General features: G+C 31.2%; 1 protein-coding gene across 1 annotated transcript in view; it reads right to left on the bottom strand.

The window, feature by feature from the left end:
• LOC143056786 (uncharacterized) overlaps nucleotides 1–18643 on the bottom strand; it is a 33049-nt gene extending 14406 nt beyond the window's left edge. Inside the window, exon 1 of the mRNA XM_076229949.1 lies at nucleotides 18238–18643. Within this exon, the coding sequence (XP_076086064.1) occupies nucleotides 18238–18402 (165 nt within the window). The 5' untranslated portion in view covers nucleotides 18403–18643. The remainder of the gene's footprint in view (nucleotides 1–18237) is intronic.
• Nucleotides 18644–23323: the final 4680 nt, after the last annotated feature.

Raw genomic sequence — 23323 nt, 5'->3', positions numbered from 1 at the left:
GTGACATTATCATCTAACCCTTATTCTATCTTTTATACGGATATTATATAACACCTTTGTTAAAATTGGCATGATTTCAATATTTTCATTTGTACTTATTATCATATTTTAGGTAAAGATTAGAAGAGACGCATTTGTAATTGAACATATTCAGATTTTTTTTATTTTTCGTACTTTAAAAACCCTATGATATTTATATTTGTTCTCACCGGTAGTGTTTATATTTATATTCTGTAGAAAATAAAAAAAAGCGAATATATATATTGTATAATTAGGTCATATGAATGGCAGTAATGTGTGATCGCTTGTTTAAAATTAAAACTTTAAATATACGTTTTGAAGGTATAACCTCGATTGGGTTTGTTTAAATGTAGTGAAATTAACTAGTTAGTAGATAGGAGCTTACAGTTTGCTTACTTTCATATTATCGCCATGTTATTTTACAATTCTTATTCAATGTTGTCCAATTCGAAACCACTATACGCGTGTCAAGATCCCTCCAATTAGATTATTCAAATTAACGGTAGGCTCGAAAATGATCATCTAAGGCTTTACAGCATGTTCATGGATATGTGTTATAGACAAGAGGGTGTAATATTCTCCTTTTGTTTTTACTAACACCAGCACTAAAAATACTTTTCTGAGCCAAATTAAGATAGAAAAATTAAGTGACATGTTGCCTCGAATGTAGTTCCTTATTTGCTTCTACGAAATCTAGAACTTGGTTGAGAATATATTAGAAAATATTGTTACTTACAAAAATTCTATAGTCTTCCCGTTTCTAGGTTTTCTTTAACTTCTCCAAGTATACGTTACAGTTTATTCTGTATATTAAAAGTATTTGATAGATGAAATCAAACACCGGTATGTATTTTATCTTCAAGTTATATAGGCAATTTTCATACCATTTCTCACAAAACTGAATATATGTTATGTCTATTAGACTTATGCGTTTTTGTAAAATAATGGTTACATCGGTGGATGACTTTAATAAACATCAATATAAAAGCTGTATACAAAGTAATGTATACCGTTTTCTTCTGTTTTTCGCACAGTCATGAACCATTAAGAAGCAATATTTTCAAGAGAAAACATGATTCAGCAATCAATATTAACATATCAACAATAAAACCCAATTACAATTTCAGAGTTATAAAGCTTAAGTGATATTTATGACAATAGATAATGTACTGTTCGACTGTATATCGAGCCTACTTAAGTTAATATAGAAACAATATAATAATTAAAAAGAAAATCTAGTGCGAAATAATAAAATCCACTGTGTTCTATTTCCTTTTTGTCGCAAAGATTTGGGTAAATAATACAAATAAACTCATCATAATTACCAGGATTGAAATTTTATATTTACACCAGAAGCAAATTATCAAGACAATAGATTTGTTATAAACATATTTTGAAATGAAAAGAATTGAAATGATGATGTCATATTTGCCCTTTTGGTCCTAGTGCTTTACAATTGTGAAAAATGAATGAACCAAATACAAACACAATCATTTTATTCCCTAAATTTCAATCATACCCCCCCCCCCCGCGCCCCAATAAAATTATAATATAAAATAAGCTACCTATGCTATAATTAATTTGTGTTCATAAAATCCCTTATACCACATTTCAATCTCTATAGGGCTCATTTTTGCATAGAAAACATAGTTATATAAATAATGCAGAATGCAAAAACGCTGTGGGAACATATTTTAAGAACAGATTCCTCTATCAGGTCCTTACAGTTTGAAACCATAAAAAAAAATGGCAATATATATTATATCGAACATGGCAGAAATGTAGAAATTGTATTTATGGACGACGTTCAAGCAGCTACACAATTAACCCACTAGCTAGATGATTGGATAATCGCATAATCTAGCCCACAATGTTATCATTTAACAAGGTAACAGTTCAATGCATTCAATGATACATTTACATGCAAAAAAATGCTACGAAAATGATTGTTGTTTTTACAAAATCGATGAACTAAAGTCCAAATGGTTGAAATATATAATTATAATATCAGTAACTACATGTCTTTTGTTTCTTTGCACAACGTGAAATTATTTTCGTGACATTATCATTGATTATTGAGTCTTGGTTGGTATAGGTCAAAAAAGTTATATTGAAATAACTGAATACATGTAGGTTGTATGACATTTGAAATGCTGACACTGAAATAGGTTATGATATCAGATTTTAAAAAATCAGATCCTGAATATCATGTACACTTGTCATCTTTTTTAATCACAACTTTGTAACAGATGATTTAAAACTATGCAGTAGGCAATGCATGGACAGATTACAAATTATTACATGCTTGCTGTCAAATAAAATCTGAATTTTATTAATAACTGATACATATATATTTGTTTGATTTATTTTACTTCCATAATCTAACTAAGATTGCCAAGTTTATATGAGCATTTACTTATTTCAACAGGTCAAACGGTTACTGAATAATACACACAAAAAACATTTTAACCCAATTTGGTTGTTAGAGTTGGAAACTGTTGTGTAATGATTTATTAGTTGTCGTTGACAAGACGTCCAGTTTCATTTATTCGATGCATATTCAGGAAAAATAACAATTTCTGCAAAATATGTGATCGACACGGATACAGGGCTTGAAAATTGGACTTCATCTGAAAAATAAGGGTGTAATAGAAAGGGATTGGGCCATGCAACAGACCACCTACGGATCCATCAGAGAGTTGTTGCAAGTTTTTTTTAACATAAAAAGGCGTGTCAGTCACCATAGCCGAGGCATCGACTTTAACGTTGTTTGTGGCTGAGAATGAATGCATTCCGCATCGAACGAAGAAGCACCTTAATTGAAGAGAAGGTAAAAGTGAGCACTGAACATATTTAGACAAAGCTGAAATTCCTGTTTATATGTTGGTGGTATTTCAAGGTTTAAATTCTCAGTGTATTCAGAATGTGTTTCATTCTGGTCCAGTCGCCTTATTTCCGACGGAAATGCCACAGAGAAGTATAAATTTAGAACACCTACCGAAAGGGTATAATGCAAAAAGCTACAAATTCAGAATTAAAAATTTAAACCTTCGTGATGTCGACTTTGCCTCAGGAAGTCTCATATTGTCAATAACACGCTAATATGCCAATTGCTTGTTTTTAATAAAGAGAATCATTATGTATTCCACCAGATTTCAGAGGTATGAAATTACAAATTTGTAACATTACAGTAGCAGATTTTTATGTTGCTTTTTTGAGAAACAATTATCGCTAAACAGCGAATGGTAAATGGAGCTTTTCTGCCTATATTGTAAATTTATAATGGACCATTTAATAATGTTATTGTGCAATACGATGCAAAATTAATGTCTTATTAGTTTTAATCTCAAATTGATAGCGTTTGCTTGATTTTCTTTCATTATACATTAATCAATATAAACATTTAAACTGGTATAAAATGTCACCAATTCAACAGTCTTTGATAAAGTCCATAGTATCTATCATGTGTTAAACGAACATGAATTTAAAATTTCTTCAAAAAGCTTCTGTTGCCAAATATTTCAACCGCATGGTGTTGTTTTTGGTTTTATTTAGCAGCAGATTTTGACAAATAAGTGTGCTACCTTATATAAGCTATTTCTTATTTTTTAAATTAGTGGTCATCCTGTCGAATAGTTGCACTGTGCGGGCTTTTAATATCAAATAGGTTCACAAGGGGAAAAAATGTATGCGCATTTAAATCTTTAAATCCACCATATCGTATGTCTGTACCAAGTCAGGTTATCTGGATCATGTGTTTCTCGTTGTTGTTTGTCTTTGTAAGTCTGCTTTTTACGGATGAGTTGAATGTTGGAGGTTGGTATGGTCTTTACTACTGTCCTTATTATTCATGTGTATGTACTATTCATATTGGATTTTAAATTTCAGTTATATAGATCATAGACCAGATGCCGACATCTTGAGACAACGTATCATTACAATGAAAGATATTCCTAAACCATACGCTTTATCTGGCACAGGTATAATACAATACCTGAATGGCTAGCACGCCTGGGAAATAGGTTTTATCGGGTCATTTGGCTAATTTTTTTTTTGAAATGTAGGTTAAGTGCTAAAATATTTAACAATGCAAAACAATATTTAATCTAAAATAAAACATTAAAATATACTTTAAAACACGTTGAAATGATTATTTATCTGTATGGGCGAATTCAAAGGACATCTATCGCTTACCGAATTAAATTTAAAAAAACAATGTTACAGTCACTTTGATTAAATTATTTATTTCAAAGTTTCAATAAAGATATCAAGGAATGAATGAAATAAAGTTTTTATGTAAGAATATTGGTAGAACCTGAAGCGGTCGTTTTTCAATTGCTTTTCACTTTTTGTCAAAGGAGTAGGTCCGGTAAGGACCGATTTTGGCCTCAAATTTCAGATTCATCTGACGAAAGATTTTGACCACTTTTTAAACACTTAAGTGTCTATTTCATTTGATTCAATTAATTAATGTGAAAGATTTTAACTAATTTAGTCATTAAAAACGTGCCGATTCAAGCTTAAATATGAAAAATCTACCAAATATGCCAAAAAATGTCACTTTTCAGATGGTTTTTGTCAAAAATGAAAGTGGCCGCATCCGTGTTCATCCTCAATCTTTATATATGTTATGTATTATCATCAAATACAACTTACTTTTCAATATTTAGGATGAACACGAATGCGGCCACTTTTGTTTTACAGGGAAACCGTCTAAAATTTAACTAAAATGCTAGAATTATGAAGATTTCAGTAATTTAGCATGACTAATTGGTGCTAGTACCCGATATATGTGCATTGTATTGTAAAAAAACAGCCCATATTTATGTAGCAGAAGCATTCTACTGTCCAGTAAATAACTAAAAGTTTACATTTTAACAATTTTGTAAAACTGCTATAATTTGGGGCCAAAAGGGGGTCTCACTGGACCTACACCAAATTTGAAAATGAATAATCAGTGATTGTTGCGAAATATAGGAAGATACGAAAATGAACGTTATTTTGAATAAAAAATGTTACAGTTAATTCCATATAATACTGAGAACCACGAACAAATGTATCCATATTCAAAGAACGGTTTTATAAATTTATTTCTGACTCAGCATGTTCAAATGAATTTTGAAAACGGAAGACCGATATCAAAGATTCCTTACATCGAATTAATGAAATCTAAAAATCGATTATCCAAGTCAGGTATGGTTCTAATAATTCCTTGACGGATTTAAGAATAATGCAATGTAAATAAACTATTGAAGCTAAATTTTATCAGCGCATACGACCTGTGGGAGTTGCTTGCAAAGAGAATTATTAAGATTATGAAATGGCATAGAAAGCAAAATGACTCTTAAATGATATAAAAGGCAAGCAAAACTATTCTAAAATGACATCGAGGGCAAGAAAAACGAATTTGAAATGACATAGTCGGCAAACAAACCATTTCTGAAATGAAATTGAAGGCATGCAAAACGAATCTAAAATGACATATAAGGCAAAATCAGGACAATAAGCAAGAGAAGCAAGAAAATATCTAAATCATAAAATAATTAGAGCATTTTTTGCAAATTGTCACACTTTGTCATGACGGGGCCTTTTATAAGTTACTACAGGATACGGCGTTTGCACATTGTTGAAGGCCTTAAAGTAACTTGTAGTTACAGTTGTTTCTTGGTAGACAGTTGTCTTGTTTGGTAATCAGACCTACTCTCCCTATTTTCATATTCATATTCGTTGATAAAGACGTTAATTTATACACATTTCTCTAATGTTTATTACCAACTCTGTCAACCTTTTATCCAGTTATAGTATTATACTTAACTTCTTCAAGCATTTTTTCTGGATGATAACTAGATTACATGTATTTTCGTTAGGTGTGTAATGAAATTGACCTTTCAAACATTTATGTGCAGGTTGATACATATTCGCGTGGATCTTTATCAAGATATTTCTGTTTTGTTATTCTATACATGTAGAAGGTAAATAATTAAAATTCAACGTTCTCCCTTCAATGTATATCTAGTTTAAATTACATTGAAGAAATATTTTCCTTATGGAGTGTTAATGTTCATAAAATCAGCATTTCTCTCATACTTAAGACATAACAGCTACTCGATTTTATTTTAAATTTGTTCCTTTCTTTCGAAAGACAGTTTTCACATGTTTTTGTGACATTATCATCTAACACTTACCCTATCTTTTATACGGATATTATATAAAACCTTTGTTAAAATTGGCATGATTTCAATATTTTCATTTGTACTTATTATCATATTATAAGTAAAGATTAGAAAAGACGCATTTGTAATTGAACACAGTGATATTTTTGTATATTTTATTATTCTAAGTTGCATGTTATTCAAACCTATGATATTTATATTCTGTAGAAAATCAAAAAGCAAATATGTATATTGTATAATTAGGTCCCATGAATAGGAGTTACGTGTGATCGCTTGTTTGAAATTAAAATTTAAATATACGTTTTAAAGGTAACTTTATTGGGTTCATTTAAATGTAGTAAAACTAACTAGTTAGTAGATACGAGCATAAAGTTTGCTTACTTTAATTTATCGCCATGTAATGTTTCAACTCTTATTCATTTTTTTTTTAAATTTGACACCACAGCGATACGATTTTCAAGGCTATTAAGATTAAACGTAGAATGATGAATGGACATAGATATTGAAAGCTGTGCAGCATGAACACAAGTGTGTGTAAAGATCAAGAATACAATAGAAAAATTGTTGTATTTCTACCTTGTTGATTACTAACAATAGATTATAAAAAAAACTACACTGTGGTGAAATTAGAGAGAGAGAGAAAAATGAAGGTGACCTTCTACCTCGAACGCCTGTCCTTGGTTGTTTCTACACGTAAATGAGAAGACTATTTAGTATTTAAACTATTGTATACCATAAAAACCGAGATAAAACCAATGTACTTCTTGTTATGATATATTATCAGTACATATATATTCTTTACATTAAAAGTATATTCGGTAGATTCATTTCAGATGAAATCAAACATTTGGTATGCATTTAACTTAATCAAGAAAATGATGATCTGGGTTTATAAATATCAAGACATTGTCACTTCTCCCAAAATTAAATATTTGTTTTGCTTTCTGGAGAAGTATAATCTAAATAAAATTCCTTAATCAAATGCAAAACAAAATTGTGGAAGTATGTTTGTATTTTTATTATAACGTCGGTCACCTTGTCACATCAACATAAAAGCTGTATACAAATTAGTATACATTATTTACTTCTGCTTTTATAATAAAAAAAAACTTTATGAAGCGTATTGAAACCATGAAGCTGCAATTAAAATAATCTAGCCCTCCATGTTATTATTTAACTAACTAACAGTCCAATGCATACAATCAATGAAACATGCGGAAAGCTGTCAAAAAATGTTACAAAGGTATTACTTTTTGCATGAAACTGTTGAATCAAATTCCAAATTATTGATATATATACATCAATGATCATAACAAGATAATTACCATATCAGTGACTAAATGTCTCTTTTTCTATGTATAACATATAATTATATTTGTGAAATTAAGGTTTGGTTATTGGTATAGGTCAAAACCTTTAAGGTGTTAAAGAAATAATTGAATAGCATGAATACATGAAGGTTGCATTATGTCATCTGTAATACTGGCACAGAAATAGGTTATTAAATAAAATATTTTTTTCTGGTCATGAATATCATGTAGACTTGTCATCTTGTTTAATCATATTTTTCGTACCAGATGATTTAAAACTTATCAGTAACCGATGCATGATAGACAGATTACAAATAGTAAGATATCTCTATTGTCAAATAAAATCTCTACTTCGTTGTTTACAAATAATTGATCAATATACTTATGTTTGGTCCACCTTGTTTACCAAAATTATAAGAGCATTAATTATTTCAACAGGTCAAACGGTTATTGGTTAATGCTAGAAAAAACACAATATGTTAACCCAATTTGGTTATTACGGTTGTAAACTGGTGTATTAGTTGTTGTTCGTACAGTTTTAATTATCCAATGCATATTCAGGACAAATGCACAATTCTGGGATCTAAACGGATACAGGGCTGGAAAATATGAACATCCACTAGAAAATAAGGTTCTAATAGAAAGCGGTAGAGATTTTGCCCTGCAACAGACAACATACGGAGTCCTTAGAGAGTTGTTGCAAGGTTTCTTCAACATACATAAACCGTGTCATTCATCATAGCAGAGTCGGCGGATTTAACGTCTTATGTGGCTGAGAACGTATGGATTCCGCTAAAGGAACGAACAATCCCTTTGATTGAAGCGAAAGTAAAAGTGGGATTCTGATTCGGGACGCCCCTTTTGTTGTCTTTGACGGAAAGCCGCGAAAAATATAAATTTAGAACACCCACCGAAAGGCTAATAATATTAAGAGCTAAAAAGCAACAAATCCAGAATTCAAGATTTAAATCTTTCAGAGGTCGACTTTGCGTTAGCAAGTCATATATTGTAAATAACACGCTCAATTGCCAATTGTTTGCTTTCAATAAAGAAAATAATTTTGTATTCCGCGAGATTTCAGAGGTATGAAATTACAAATTTGTTACATTATAGTAGCAGATTTTTTATGTTGCTTATTTGGAGAACAGTTATCGTCAGACAACAAATGGTATATGGAGATGTACTGCCTTGATTGGAAGGTTATAATGGACCATTTAATAACTTTATTGTATAATACGATGCATAAATAATGTCTTATTGGTTTTAATCTCAAATTGATAGCATTTGTTTGATTTTCTTTCATTATTCATTAATCAATATAAACGTTTAAACTGATATAAAATGTCACCAATTCAACAGTCTTTGGTAAAAGTCCATATTATGTGTCAAACGAACACGAATTTAAAATATTGTTGAAATGTCATCTGTTGACTAATATTAAGAGTCAACCGCATCGGTTTTTTTTTATTATTTAATTTGATTTAACAGCAACGTTTGACCAACAAGTGCGCACGAGTATACCTTAGAGCTCTAGCTTCCTGTAGTAGAGAGCACATTGAGATACTTTTATATAAATTGAAGCTTTTAACGACGTTGACTGGCTATACAGGCCTTGCATGGTCGGTCTTTCCCTTTTTTTTTTTTTTTAGTTTGCTGTCTTTTATTTCCCTGGGAAATTGTTCACTGTAGTGTTCATCCTGATAGCAGCTGCATTATGCAATACCTGAATGGCTGGCACGCCTGGGAAATATGTTTTATCGGGTCATTTGGCTAATTTTTTATTGAAATGTAGGTTTCAGTACTAAAATATCTAACAATTGCATAACAATATTAAATCTAAGATAAAACATTAAGATATACTTTAAAACACATTGAAATGATTATTTATCTGTGAGGTCGAATTTCAAGGACATTTATCGGTTCTCGAAGTAAATTTTAAAAGCAATGGCATAGACACTTTGCTTAAATTATTTATTTTAAAGTTTGAAAAGAGTTACAAATGAATGACTGAAATAAATGCAAAAATGAACAATCAGTGATTATGATTGTTGCCAACTATAGAAACATGTAATAAATGAACGTTATTTTGAATAAAGAATGTTACAGCATATTCAATTTAATACTGAAAACCACTAACAAATTTAGAAGAAGAAGGTATATAATTAATATTCAACGTTCTCTTTTCGATGTATATCTAGTTTAATTTACATTGAAGAAATTTTCCTTTATGGAGTGTTAATGTTCATTGAGTCCGCATTTCTCTCATAATTAAGAAATAACAGTTACTCGATTTTATTTTAAAGTGGTTCGGTTCTTTCGTTAGACTGTTTTCACATGTTTTTTTTATGAAATAAGCATCTAACCCTTATCCTATCTTTTATACCGATATTATATAACACCTTTGTTAAGATTGGCATGATTTCAATATTTTCATATGTCCTTTTTATCATATTATAAGTAAAGATTAGAAAAGACGCATTTGTAATCGAATACAGTGATATATTTGTATATTTTATTATTCTTAGTTGCATGTTATTCAAACCTATGATATTTATATTTGTTCTCAACGGTAGTGTTTATATTTATATTCTGTAGAAAATCAAAAAGCAAATTTGTATATTGTGTAATAAGGTCCCATGAATGAGAGTTACGTGTGATCGCTTGTTTGAAATTATAATTTTGAATAAATAAAGGCAACAGTAGTATACCGATGTTCAAACTCATAAATCCATGGACAAAAAAACAAAATCGGGGTAACAAACTAAAACTGAGGGAAACGCATTAAATATAAGAGGAGAACAACGACACAACACTACAATGTAACACACACAGAAACGGACCAAGCAACAGACAAAATCCCACGAGAATAACAAATATAACATCAAAACCAAATACATGAATTTGGGATAGACAAGTACCTTGACACGTCTTGTCGCAATGTGAATTTACACTCAAAAATAAGAGAAAACAAACGACGCAACGTTAAAATGTAACACATACAGAAACGAACTATAATATAACAATGGCCATATTCCTGACTTGGTACAGGACATTTTTAAAGAAAAAAATGGCGGGTTGAACCTGGTTTTGTGGCATGCCAAACCTCCCCTTTTATAGCCATGTGAAATATAACATTAAGATGACAACTCAACACTACAGGACTACAATATAAATAAATTGGAGAATACAATTGACAAAGAAACACACGAACAACAGCCAACAAAAGGCAACACGTTGAACATTTTAATACGCCAGAAGTGCATTTTATCCACACAAGATCGACTAGTGATGCCCAGATACAAAAGTTTGAAAGCCGAAACAAGCACAAAGTCGAACAGAATATACGTTTTAAAGGTAACCTCAATTGGGTTTGTTTAAAAGTAGTAGCATTTACTAGTTAGTAGATAGGAGCTTAATACAGTTTGCTTTCTTTAATATTACTGCCATTTCTTATTCATTTTTGTCGAATTCAAAACCACCATACGTGTTACGTCCCACCTTCCTATATAGTTATATATAAACTAGAATTCAAATTAACCGAAGACTCATAAATGAACATACAAGGCTCTAAAGCATGTGCATGGGTATGTGTAATAACCGAGAGAAAGGGTGTAATATTTCTTTTAACTAACACTAGCAATACAAACACTATACTGAGCTAATTTAGAGAGAACAAATGTATGGCATGTGGCCCCAATTTTAGTTCCTTATTTGCTTCTACAAAACATAGAAAATGATTAAGAATTTAAACTATTGCTACTTACAAAAAATCTATATTCTTCCTCGTAACAGTATATTCTGGGTTTTCATTAATTTTTCCAAGTATATTTTCAGTTATTCTATATATTAAAAGTATTTGGTATAGATACATATATAATAGATCAATTCAAGCCCCGGTATTTATTTTATTCTTTCAAGTTTAATGGGTACTTTTCATATCATTTCTCCAAAAATTGAATATATGTTTTGCCTTTTAGATTTATGCGTTTTCCCGGAGAAGTATCAAAATAAAAATTCTTCAGAAGCAAAACTAAATAATATATTTTTGTCAAATGATGGTAACGTCGGGACCGGATTTGCTAGACATCAATGTAAAAGCTGTAGATCTATACAAAGTATTTTATACTGTTTTCTTCTGTTTTTTTCGCACAGTCATGAACTATTAAAGAAGCAGTATTTGCAAGAGAAAAACATGATTCAGCAATCAATAATACATATTACCAATAAAACTTAATTACAATTTCAGATTTATGTCAATTAAAATGAATTAAAAGGAATTTCAGTAGAGCGAAACCCACACGTTGTATTGAATACAAAAGGGGTTTTCTTTAGGGTTGACGTATCTTGGTTGGTAGTTGTCTCATTCTCTTTATTACATATGAACAGAGCAAGTTACTCGCATTTGGTGTCACATATTATACCATCTTAGAATTGAAATAGATTACTTTGCATTTTTCTATAAAGCAAAGTAGAGATATCTTTGATTATTGTGGAAAGGCTGGTCAAGATCATTGATATCCAAAGGTAACTGACCACCATATGTTATTGATTGGAAGAGATTCCTCTATCAGGTCCTTACAGTTTGCAATCATAGAACTCGACCCTGAGAAATTTACACTTGTGAACTTACTTTGTAAAAATTTCGTTGTTTTAATTAATTGAATAAAAAAAATGCAATATCTATTATATTGAACATGACAGGACTGTAGAAATTGTATTCATAGACGACGTTCAAGCAGCTAGACAATTAACCTACTAGCTAGATGATTGGATAATCGCATAATCTAGCCCACAATGTTATCATTTAACAAGGTAACAGTTAAATGCATTCAATGATACATGTATATGCGAAAAAATGCTACAAGAATGATTGTTGTTTTTATAAAATCGATGAATTAAAGTCCAAATTGTTGAAATATATAATTATAATATCAGTAACTACATGTCTTTTGTTTCTTTGCACAACGTGAAATTATTTTCGTGACATTAATCATTTGTTATTGAGTCTTGGTTGGTATAGGTCAAAAAAGTTTTATTGAAATAACTGAATACATGTAGGTTGAAATGCTGGCACTGAAATAGGTTATGATATCAGATATTTTTTTCTGATTCTGAATATCATGTTGACTTGTCATCTTTTTAAATCACAACTTTGTAACAGATGATTTAAAACTATGCAGTAGACGATGCATGGACAGATTACAAATTATTACATGCTTGCTGTCAAATAAAATCTTAATTTTATTGTTTACAAATAACGGATACATATACATTCGTTTGATTTATTTTACTTCCATAATCTAACTTAAATTGCCAAGTTTATAAGAGCATTTATTTATTTCAACAGGTCAAACGGTTACTGGTTAATGCACACAAAAGAAAACATTCGTTAACCCAATTTAGTTGTTAGAGTTGTAAACTGTTGTTAATTGATGTATTTGTTGTTGTTGACTTCACGTCAAGTTTCAGTTATTCGATGCATATTCAGGACAAATTTACAATTTCTGCAAGGTATGGATCGATACGGATACATGGCGGGATATTTGGACTTCCACTGAAAAATAACGGTGAAATAGAAAGGGGTAGGGTCATGCAACAGACCACCTACGGATCCATCAGAAAGTTGTTGCAAGGGTTCTTTCACATAAAGAAAGCGTGTCAGTCACCATAGCCGAGACATCGGATTTAACGTCGTATGTGCATGAGAATGTATGCATTCCGCTTAACGAACGAACAACCACTTTAATTGAAGCGAAAATGAAAGTGAGATCTACACATGTTAGGACAAAGCTGAAATTCCTGTTTTATATGTTTGTGGTATTTCAAGGTTTAATTTCTCAGTAGATTCAGAATGTGTTGCGTTCTGGTCCCACTTTCCTTATTTCCGACGGGAATGTCACGAAGAAGTATAAATTTAGAACACCTATCGAAAGGATATAATGCAAAAAGCAACAAATCTAGAATTAAAGATTTAAACCTTTGTGGGGTCGACTTTGCCTCAGGAAGTCTTATATTGTCAATAATACGCTCATTTGCCAATTGTTTGGTTTTAAAAAAAATGTATTCCACCAGATTTCAGAGGTATGAAATTACAAATTTGTTACATTACAGTAACATATTTTTATGTTGCTTATTTAGAGAATATTTATCGTAAGACAACGAATGGTATATGGAGCTTTTGATAATTTTTGCCGAGATTGTAAATTTATAAATGAACATTTAATAACTTAATTGTGTAATACGATGCATAATTAATGTCTTTTTAGTTTTAATCTCATAGCTTGATAGCATTTGCTTGATTTTCTTTCATTATACATTAATCAATAATAAACATTTAAACTGATATAAAATGTCACCAATTCAACAGTCTTTGATAAAGTCCGTATTAAGATGTGTTAAGCGAACACGAATTTTAAAATATCATTGAAAAGTCTTCCATTGACAAATATTTCAACCGTATCGGTGTTGTTTAGAATTTATTTAGCAGCAGTGTTTAACAAACAAGTGTGCATATGGCTCCCTTAGCTAGCTCCTTGTATAGTAGTAGTATTGGCCTTCTTTGTTTCATTGTTTAAGTTAATGTGCATCCTGTTAGGTAGCTGCACTGTGCAGGCATTTTATATGATATAGATAGACAAACGAGACGTTTTATGCGCACGTGAAACTTGTTAGACCCCATCATATAATGTGTTAATACAAAGTCTAGCTATCTGGACATGTTTTTCCTTGTTGTTATTCTTTAATTTGTATGTCCAGATTTTTCGAAGGACTAGCACTTTTGTTTTGAGTGGTCTTGTACTGCCCAATATGTTTTTGGTAATACTGTTGTCCTTTGTATGTACTACTACTGTTGGATTTCCAAATTTTAGGTATTGACTTTTGTTTTGTTTTACATAAATTTCCGTTATGTGCGGCATATACCAAATTGCGAAATCTTGAGACAACTTTATAACAAAGAAAGATACTCCTACTCAGTACGCTTTATCTGGCACATGTATAATACAATACCTGAATGGCTGGCACGCCTGGGAAATAGGTTTTATCGGGTCATTTGGCTAATTTTTTATTGAAATGTAGGTTTCAGTACTAAAATATTAAATCTAAGATAAAACATTAAGATATACTTTAAAACACATTGAAATGATTATCTATCTGTAAGGTCGAATTCCAAGGACATCTATCGCTTAACGAAGTAAAATTAAATACCAATGCCATAGTCACTTTGCTTCTATTATTTATTTCAAAGTTTGCATAAAGATATCAATGAATGATTGAAACAAGTGTTTAAGAAAGCACCTGAAGGAGTTTTCTTTCTATTACTTTTCAGTATAATTTTTTTTTGCTTTTTGGCAAATGTGAAAATGAACAATCAGTGATTAATGCCCACTACATGCACTATCTATACATTAATATGAAAATGGACGTTATTTTGAATAAAGAATGTTACAGTATAACCCATATGAGAACTACCAACAATTTCATCCATATGCAAAGAAAGGGTTTTATCAATTAATTTCTGACTCAGCATGTTCAAATGAATTTTTTAAAACTGATGACCAAGATCAAAGTTTTCAGAGCTTCTTGCATCGAATAAATGAAATCTAAAAAATCGATTACACAGCGTCAGGTATGGTTTTTATAATTCCGGGACAGATTTTAGAATAATGCAATTTGCAAATAAACTATTGACGGTAAATGTTATCACGGCATGAGACCTGTTGGAGTTGAGAACAACTTATTGATTGATTACAAAGAAAACTATTTAGATGTCTGAAATGGCATAGAAAGCAAACCACATGAATTTTAAGTAACATAAAAGGCAAGCAAAACTATTGTGAAACGACAAAGAAGGCAAGCAAAACTATTCTGAAATGACATAGAGGACAAGAAAAACGAATCTGAAATGAAATAGAAGGCAAAATCAGGACAATAAGCAAGAGAAGCAAGAAAATATCTAAAGCATAACATAATTAGAGCATATTTGATAACGTCGATTTCTCTTTGGCAAATTGTCACACTTTGTCATGACGGAGCCTTTTATAAGTTACTACAGGATACGGCGTTTGCACATTGTCTTAAAGTAACTTGTAGATACAGTTGTTCCTAGGTAGAAATTTATCTTGTTTGGAAATCAGACCTATTCTCCCTATTTTCATATTCACATTCGTTGATAAAGACGTTAAACTACTCTTTTCTCTAATGTTTATTATAAAATCTGTCAACCTTTTATCAAGTTATAGTATTATACTAAAATTCTTCAAGCATTTGTTTTGAATGATAACTAGATAACATGTATTTTCGTTAGATGTGTAATGAAATTGGCCTTTCCAAAATTTATGTGCAGTTTGATATATATTTTGCGTGGGTCTTTATCGATACTAGTATCTTTCTGATTTGGTATTATTTACACGAAGAAGGTGTATAATTAATATTCAACGTTCTCCCTTCGATGTATATCTAGTTTAATTTCCATTGAAGAATTCTTTCCTTATTGAGTATTAATGTTCATTGAATCCGCATTGCTCTCATACTTTAGACATAACAGCTACTCGATTTTATTTTAAAGCGGTTCGGTTCTTTCGTTAGACTGTTTTCACATGCTTTTATGAAATTAGCATCTAACCCTGATTCTATCTTTTATACGGATATTATATAACACCTTTGTTAAAATTGGCATTATATCAATTTTTTCATTTGTACTTAATATTATCATATTTTAAGTAAAGATTAGAAAAGACGCATTTGTAATTGAACACTGTGATATATTTGTATATTTTATCATTCTTAGTTGCATGTTTTTTCAAAACTAAGATATTTATATTTGTTATCAGCGGTAGTGTTTATATTTATTTTCTGTAAAAATTCAAAAAGCAAATATGTATATTGTGTAATTAGGTTTCATGAATGGAAGTTACGTGTGATCGCTTGTTTGAAATTATAATTTTAAATATACGTTTTAAATGTAACCTTATTATGTTCATTTAAATGTAGTAAATTTTACTAGTTAGTATATGTGAGATTAAAGTGTGCCAACTACAGTGGCGGATCAAGAAATTTTAAAAAGGTGGGCCCACTGGCTACCTAAGAGGGGGCCTGCTCCCATCATGCTTCAGTGATTCCGTATATAACCAACCAAATGTTTTCCTCAAAAAGGGGGGGGGGAATTTGAATACACCGTGATAAGATCATTCAAAGTTAATTATAAATAAAATATAATTCAGATTTAACTGATAAACACGTGTTACTTATTCTTTAGGTTTCTATGTTGTGTCATGTGTACTATTGTTTGTCTGTTTGTCTTTTTCATTTTTATCCATGGCGTTGTCAGTTCATTTTCGATTTATGAGTTAGACTGTCCCTCTGGTATCTTTCGTCCCTCTTTTATTATTAGTTTCATGAATCTGAAGCGCATTTCTTGTTTAACCTTCTTTATGCACGCTCAAAGGAGAGTATTTGGTAGTCAAGGATGAGTAAGATCCGAAACAGTTGAAGCTATATAACAAAAAAGGACCTTGAGTACATCTAAGGTCATTTATGATTGGATTTCCCTTGCTGTTTTCCACCGGAATCAGAATACTGCACTGTGGTGAAAAAAAATGTAGAAAATAACGTGACATTTTACCTCGAACGCCTTTACTTAATTGTTTCTACGTAAATGAGAAGACTATTAAGTATTTAAACTATTGTCAACCATAAAAACCTATTTACTTCCCGTTATATTATATCCTGATTTCACATGTCTCAGTACATGTAAATTCTTTACATTAAAGTATTCGGAAGATTCATTTTAGATGAAATCAAACATTGGTGTGCATTAAACTTATTCCAGAAAACGATGATATGGGTTCTTATGAAAGCTTTGTCACTTCTCCCAAAGTTAAAAATTATTATCTACATAATTATCAGAGGTACCATGCTTATAATTTAAAAAAATGTTTCAAATGCAAAACAAAGTTATGGTATAGAATGATTGCATTTTTAATCTAACGTCGGTCGCCAAACATCAGTATAAAACCTGTTTACATATTAGCCCTGTAGTATACAACGTTTTCTTTTGTTTTTATATGAAAAAATGAACCTGTAAGAAGGGTATTATATATTCAAGGGAAAACATGATGTTGCAATTTATATATTTACAATAAAACCCAATTAAGATATTTAGATTTATATCAATTAAATGTAGTGAAATGAATTTCATTAGAGCGAAACACACACGTTGTATTGAAAACTAAATATTATTCTATTAAGTAAACCACATATACCTCTTACAATTCTACACCAATGTGGTAAAGATAACAAAACCATGAAAATTTACATTAAATATTTTAAACTTAAACGAAGTGGAGATGCTAGGCATTGTCATTTATACCTGTAATGAAATGACTATCTTGTATCATTTTTAAATCAATTTCATTTGAACCGACATGCGATTGCGTATATTAAGCTTAAATTGAATTTATAAATCAATTTCATTTTATAGTGCATGCATGTATCAGAGATATATACTGTATATTATAAAAAAAAAAGTAAAATCATAAAAATACTGAACTCCGAGGAAACTTCAAAACGCAAAGTCCCTAATCAAACCGCAAAATCAAATGATAAAACACATCAAACAAATGGACAACAACTGTCATATTCCTGACTTGGTACAAGTCATATATATGTCTCTGCATATATCAAGCCTTATTGAAAAGTAAGCAGCACAAATGAAAATAAATTTAGAGTCTTACCACTCTGTGTTTCTCTGCATGTTTTTTAGGCTTTGGTTTATTCTTCATCCAGTAGCTAGTTTCCTTATCTAATAGTGTATCCTTTTGGTCACTGTATCCATTGATCATTCCATTTGAGTTGCAGTCTCCGTACCCAGTCATGACTGTGTCAAAGTTGCACTCCATATCATAACTGTCCCCTCATATAAATACTACTTAAAAGTCAATTCAACCATCCTGCACTATATATAACCGATTTTAAAGTGTATAACACTCATTGGACCGCATACAACATTTTACGTTCGTAGCTGATAACCGATAATTCATAAATATTAAACCTACATAAAATCGTTCAAATACCTGTGATAGAATCTACAGAAAAACAAACCACTTTGAATATTGATTGATCTCATACATGACAGGTATGAATTAAAACGACACGTCAAAATTGTCTTTTAATCCGTCATAAGGTCCAAGAACTTTAATATATATAAACAGAATACCTATATGTGTATTGAATAAAGGTATTGAAATAATTGCTTTAAAATATGAAAATTAACATTGTTGGTACAAAAGATTATTTTTGGTGTAATATCGTAGTGTAAATGTGTTGAATTCTGTTTCTTAAGCCTGTGAAAACAAATTGAATACCAGCCTAAAAACTAAACACTAATAAAGGTTAAAAGATCAAAAGTTGATCTTTTATAAAAAGAAGTTTGATGTCATCCTATTATAAACAAAATAAATATATAGAGTATATTTTTAAGGCTATATAAAAAAAAATATTCAAAACGAAAAAGATTTCATCAATTGAAAGGCTGTTCGTGAAAAAGTTATGGATTTCTCCAATATTTTTTTTTTATGATTTCTTGTATTTCAAATGACGACAATCAAAAATACCACAAATTACAAATGATATGGTTCTTGCTGATTAAAATGATAAAATTGTCAATGTATTCCTTATACCATATATGGCATACAATTAAAATATATTAAATACTTTTGCTGAAGTAATAACAATCATGCTCAATTTTCTGGGTATTTGAAGAAAAAAATTAACTCCTCACACGATTGCGATGACTTGGCATATGCTCTCATGGCCATTGTCTTTGTGTTCGTCTTTTCATTTCCATTATCTCTTCTGAATATATGAAGCCACATTGATCTAATTTTGACAAAAATAATATAAAGACATCTTTTATACAACAATATTAAATTCGGCTTTCGCTGAGAAAATAAATGACCACCAGAAGTAAATTAGTATACAGATAGTCAGATTTCAAATTTAAGCACTTAAAAACTTTTACTACAACATGTAATTCAGTTTCAAGCCTATTCCATGTATGGTTTTCATTCAGTTTACTTTCGGTTCTTTTTGGTTTTATCAGCAACTCACCAAGCGCTTTTGATAGGCTGTGGACTTTGAAAAATGTTCACACATCGTTGTCAATATAATGGAATTGTATGAGACTGTCATACAAGTGAGATGTTTAGCTAGCTATAAAACCAGGTTTAATCCACCATTTTCTACATAAGAAAATGCCTGTACTAGGAACATGACAGTTGTTATCAATTCGTGTGGTATGTTTAAGTTTTTGAGTTTGCCATTTTATTAGGGACTTTCCGTTTTGATTTTTTCTCGGCGTTTGGTATTTTTGTGATTTTAATTAATTTTTGTCCAACCGGCATGATAAGTTCCCAATTGATAAATGATGCAGTTAAACAAAATCAAAGGTTCTGGACAACGCTCTCAATGAAAGTTTACCAACGATGCCATTGTTTCATTTCTTTTGTTATCTTTGGTTATACAAATGCACGTTATATGTTCAGTGACATGAACTCTCGGTGAATCTATAGAACCGAAAAACTGAAATCTAACTAGTTTTTAGGCCGATGGTGTCTTTTTCGTAATATATATTTGGCAATTGTAGAACTCATAAAAATCTGCACTAGCTGTTTTAGTATTTCTTTGTTTTCATTCCAGCATTCATTATTACGAACAAGGACATTTCGCCTATTTGTAGCTATCTTAACAAGCCCAGGGGTATCGTCTTAGAGTCTCTATTGCATGCGAATCAATAAGGCAAAATATCTTGTTCTCGAGATAAAATGCATAATTGCAAACTAGATTTATAAAACGACGTCGTAACATTAAAAATCAATACTTCGGGTTCCTAGTTCGTCGCATGTTCTTATATATTTGATGAATCGAGTGGAAGAGAAGCCCACGTGCACACTTTATATAATCAAAACATGTACTTTTATTTCTATTTCGGAACTGTCGGTAGATGCTATGTTGCTTGAAATAATGGTCATTGTTATTTGATGGTGTTGTAATCACGGATACACAGTCTTGAAACTTTAAAAAAATTGACAGCTTACGATCAATTCTTAACTATAAAAAGAAAAAACGATTACTCCTTAGTTTAGACAAATGAAGGAATTTTCGTGAAAGTAAATGATTTGGGGTTACGTTGACAATTCCATATACACCCATCTTAGGCCGTGAAAAATACAATTGCAATTTTTCTCAGTGTTCTGATCTCATTCATACCGTAATACCCGCAATACCCTTCCCTTTGTTTAAGCAAACCTACTAATTGCACTTAAATTGTTAAAGGGTTAAAACATACAGTGCCTGATTGCACATAAAGATTAGCCTAATATAACCATTACAAATGTGAACTTTAAACAATAAAATGATAAAGGTGCAGAATTTGCATACCTACACATTAAGTACTTTAAAACTTTTCTCTACTGTAGTACATTTTGTAGCTGTATTATATACTATACCAATAACTATTATCATGAAATAATGTATGTGTAATTATAAACGTGTCTTTTGATACATTTTGGAGCTTCTTGATATTGCGTCCAAAATTTGCACATCTGCGAAGCATCGCGTCATTAAAAAGAGGCTCTCAAGAGCCTGAATCGCTCACCTGGTAAACAATGCCTTCGGCCATGTTTTTTGACGAAATAGAAAATAAAACACAAACTTTATTTTATACACCCTACTGATCATTCAAATGAAGTTTGGTTGAATTTGGTTGAGTAGTTTTAGAGGAGAAGATTTCTTAAAGTTAGCAAATATGATGAACAAATTGTGAAAAATTGTCATTAAAGGACAATAACCCCTTAAGGGGTCAATTGACAATTTTGGTCATATTAACTTATTTGTAGATCTTACTTTGCTGATCATTTTTGCTGTTTACAGTTTATCTTTATCTATAATAATATTCAAGATAATGACCAAAAACTGCAAAACTTCCTTAAAATTACCAATTAAGTGGCAGCAACCCAACAATGGGTTGTTTGATTCATCTGAAAATTTCAGGGCTGATAGATCTTGACCTAATGAACATTTTTACCCCCCTGTCAGACTTGCTTTAAATGCTTTAGTTTTTGAGATATAAGCCAAAAACTGCATTTGACCCCTATGTTCTATTTTAAGTAACGGCGGCCATGTTTTTTGACGGATCAAAAATCGAAGCACAAACTTTGTGCAGGATAATCTAAGGAACAATCATGCTAAGTTTCATCCAAATCCATTCAGTAGTTTCAGAGGAGAAGATGTTTGAAAAATTGTTAACGACGACAGACGACGACGACGGACGCCAAGTGATGAGAAAAGCTCACATTTCCTTTTAGGAAAGGTGAGCTAAAAACTGCAAAATTTCCTTAAAATTACCAATTCAGGGGCAGCAACCTAGCAACGTGTCGTCCGATCCATCTGAATATTTCAGGGCAGATAGATTTTGACCTGATAAACAATTCAACCACAGTCAGATTTGATCTTAATGCTTTGGTTTTTGACATTTTACCCCTATGTTCTACTTTTAGCCGTGGCAGCCATCTTGTTTGGATGGCCGGGTCACCCGACACATTTTTTAAACTAGATACCCAAAAGATGATTGTGGCCAAGTTTGGATTAATTTGGCCCAGTAGTTTCAGAGGAGAAGATTTTTGTAAAAGATTACTAAGATTTACGAAAAATGGTTAAAAATTGACTATAAAGGGCAATAACTCCTAAAGGGGTCAACTGACCATTTCAGTCATGTTGATTTATTTTTAGGTCTTACTTTGCTGAACATTTTTGCTGTTTACAGTTTATCTCTACCTATAATAATATTCATGATAATAACCAAAAACAGCAAAATTTCCTTAAAAGTTCCAATTCAGGGGCAGCAACCCAACAACGGTTTGTCCGATTCATCTGAAAATTTCAGGGCAGATAGATCTTGACCTGATAATCAATTTTACCCCGTCAGATTTGCTCTAAATGCTTCGGTTTTTGAGTTATAAGCCAAAAACTGCATTTGACCCCTATGTTCTATTTTTAGCAATGGAGACCATGTTTGTTGATAGATCAAAACTTCGGATACAATTTATAAATTAGATACCCTAAGGAACATTCAGTTAAAGTTTGGAAGTATTTGGCCTAGTAGTTTCAGAGGAGAAGATTCTTGAAATAGTTTACGACGACAGACGACGACAGACGACGGACGACGACGGACGCCAAGTGATGGCATAAGCTCACTTTGGCCCTTCGGGCCACGTGAGCTAAAAAGTGGTTTAAGATAAACTGCTATACTTTCATACCAGTATTTTTGTCCATGTGGTCCTTTTGTTCAAAATATAAAGTAAACAAATAAAAAAAATAGAGGCTCTAAAGAGCCTGTGTCGCTCACCTTGGTCTATGTGCATATTAAACAAAGGACACAGATGGATTCATGACAAAATTGTGTTTCGGTAATGGTGATGTGTTTGTAGATCTTACTTTATTGAACAATCTTGCTGCTTACAATTATCTCTATCTATTACGAAATTGGCCCAGAAGTGACAGTGGAAAATATTTTGTAAAAATTTCCAAAATTTTACAAAATTTATGAAAATTGTTAAAATTGACTTTAAAGGACACTAACTCCTTAAGGGGTCAATTGACCACTTTGGTCAAGTTGACATATTTATAGCTCTTACTTTGCTCTACATTATTGCTTTTTACAGTTTATCTCTATCTATAATAATATTCAAGATAATAACCAAAAGCTGCAAAATGTTCTTAAAATTACCAATTCAAGGGCAGCCCAACAACAAGTTGCCTGAT

Source organism: Mytilus galloprovincialis, chromosome 13 (assembly GCF_965363235.1).
Source record: "Mytilus galloprovincialis chromosome 13, xbMytGall1.hap1.1, whole genome shotgun sequence".
In the NCBI taxonomy this organism is placed as follows: domain Eukaryota; kingdom Metazoa; phylum Mollusca; class Bivalvia; order Mytilida; family Mytilidae; genus Mytilus; species Mytilus galloprovincialis.
The sequence above is the reverse complement of the archived record's forward strand: the minus strand, read 5'-3'. Positions and strand labels throughout refer to the sequence as shown.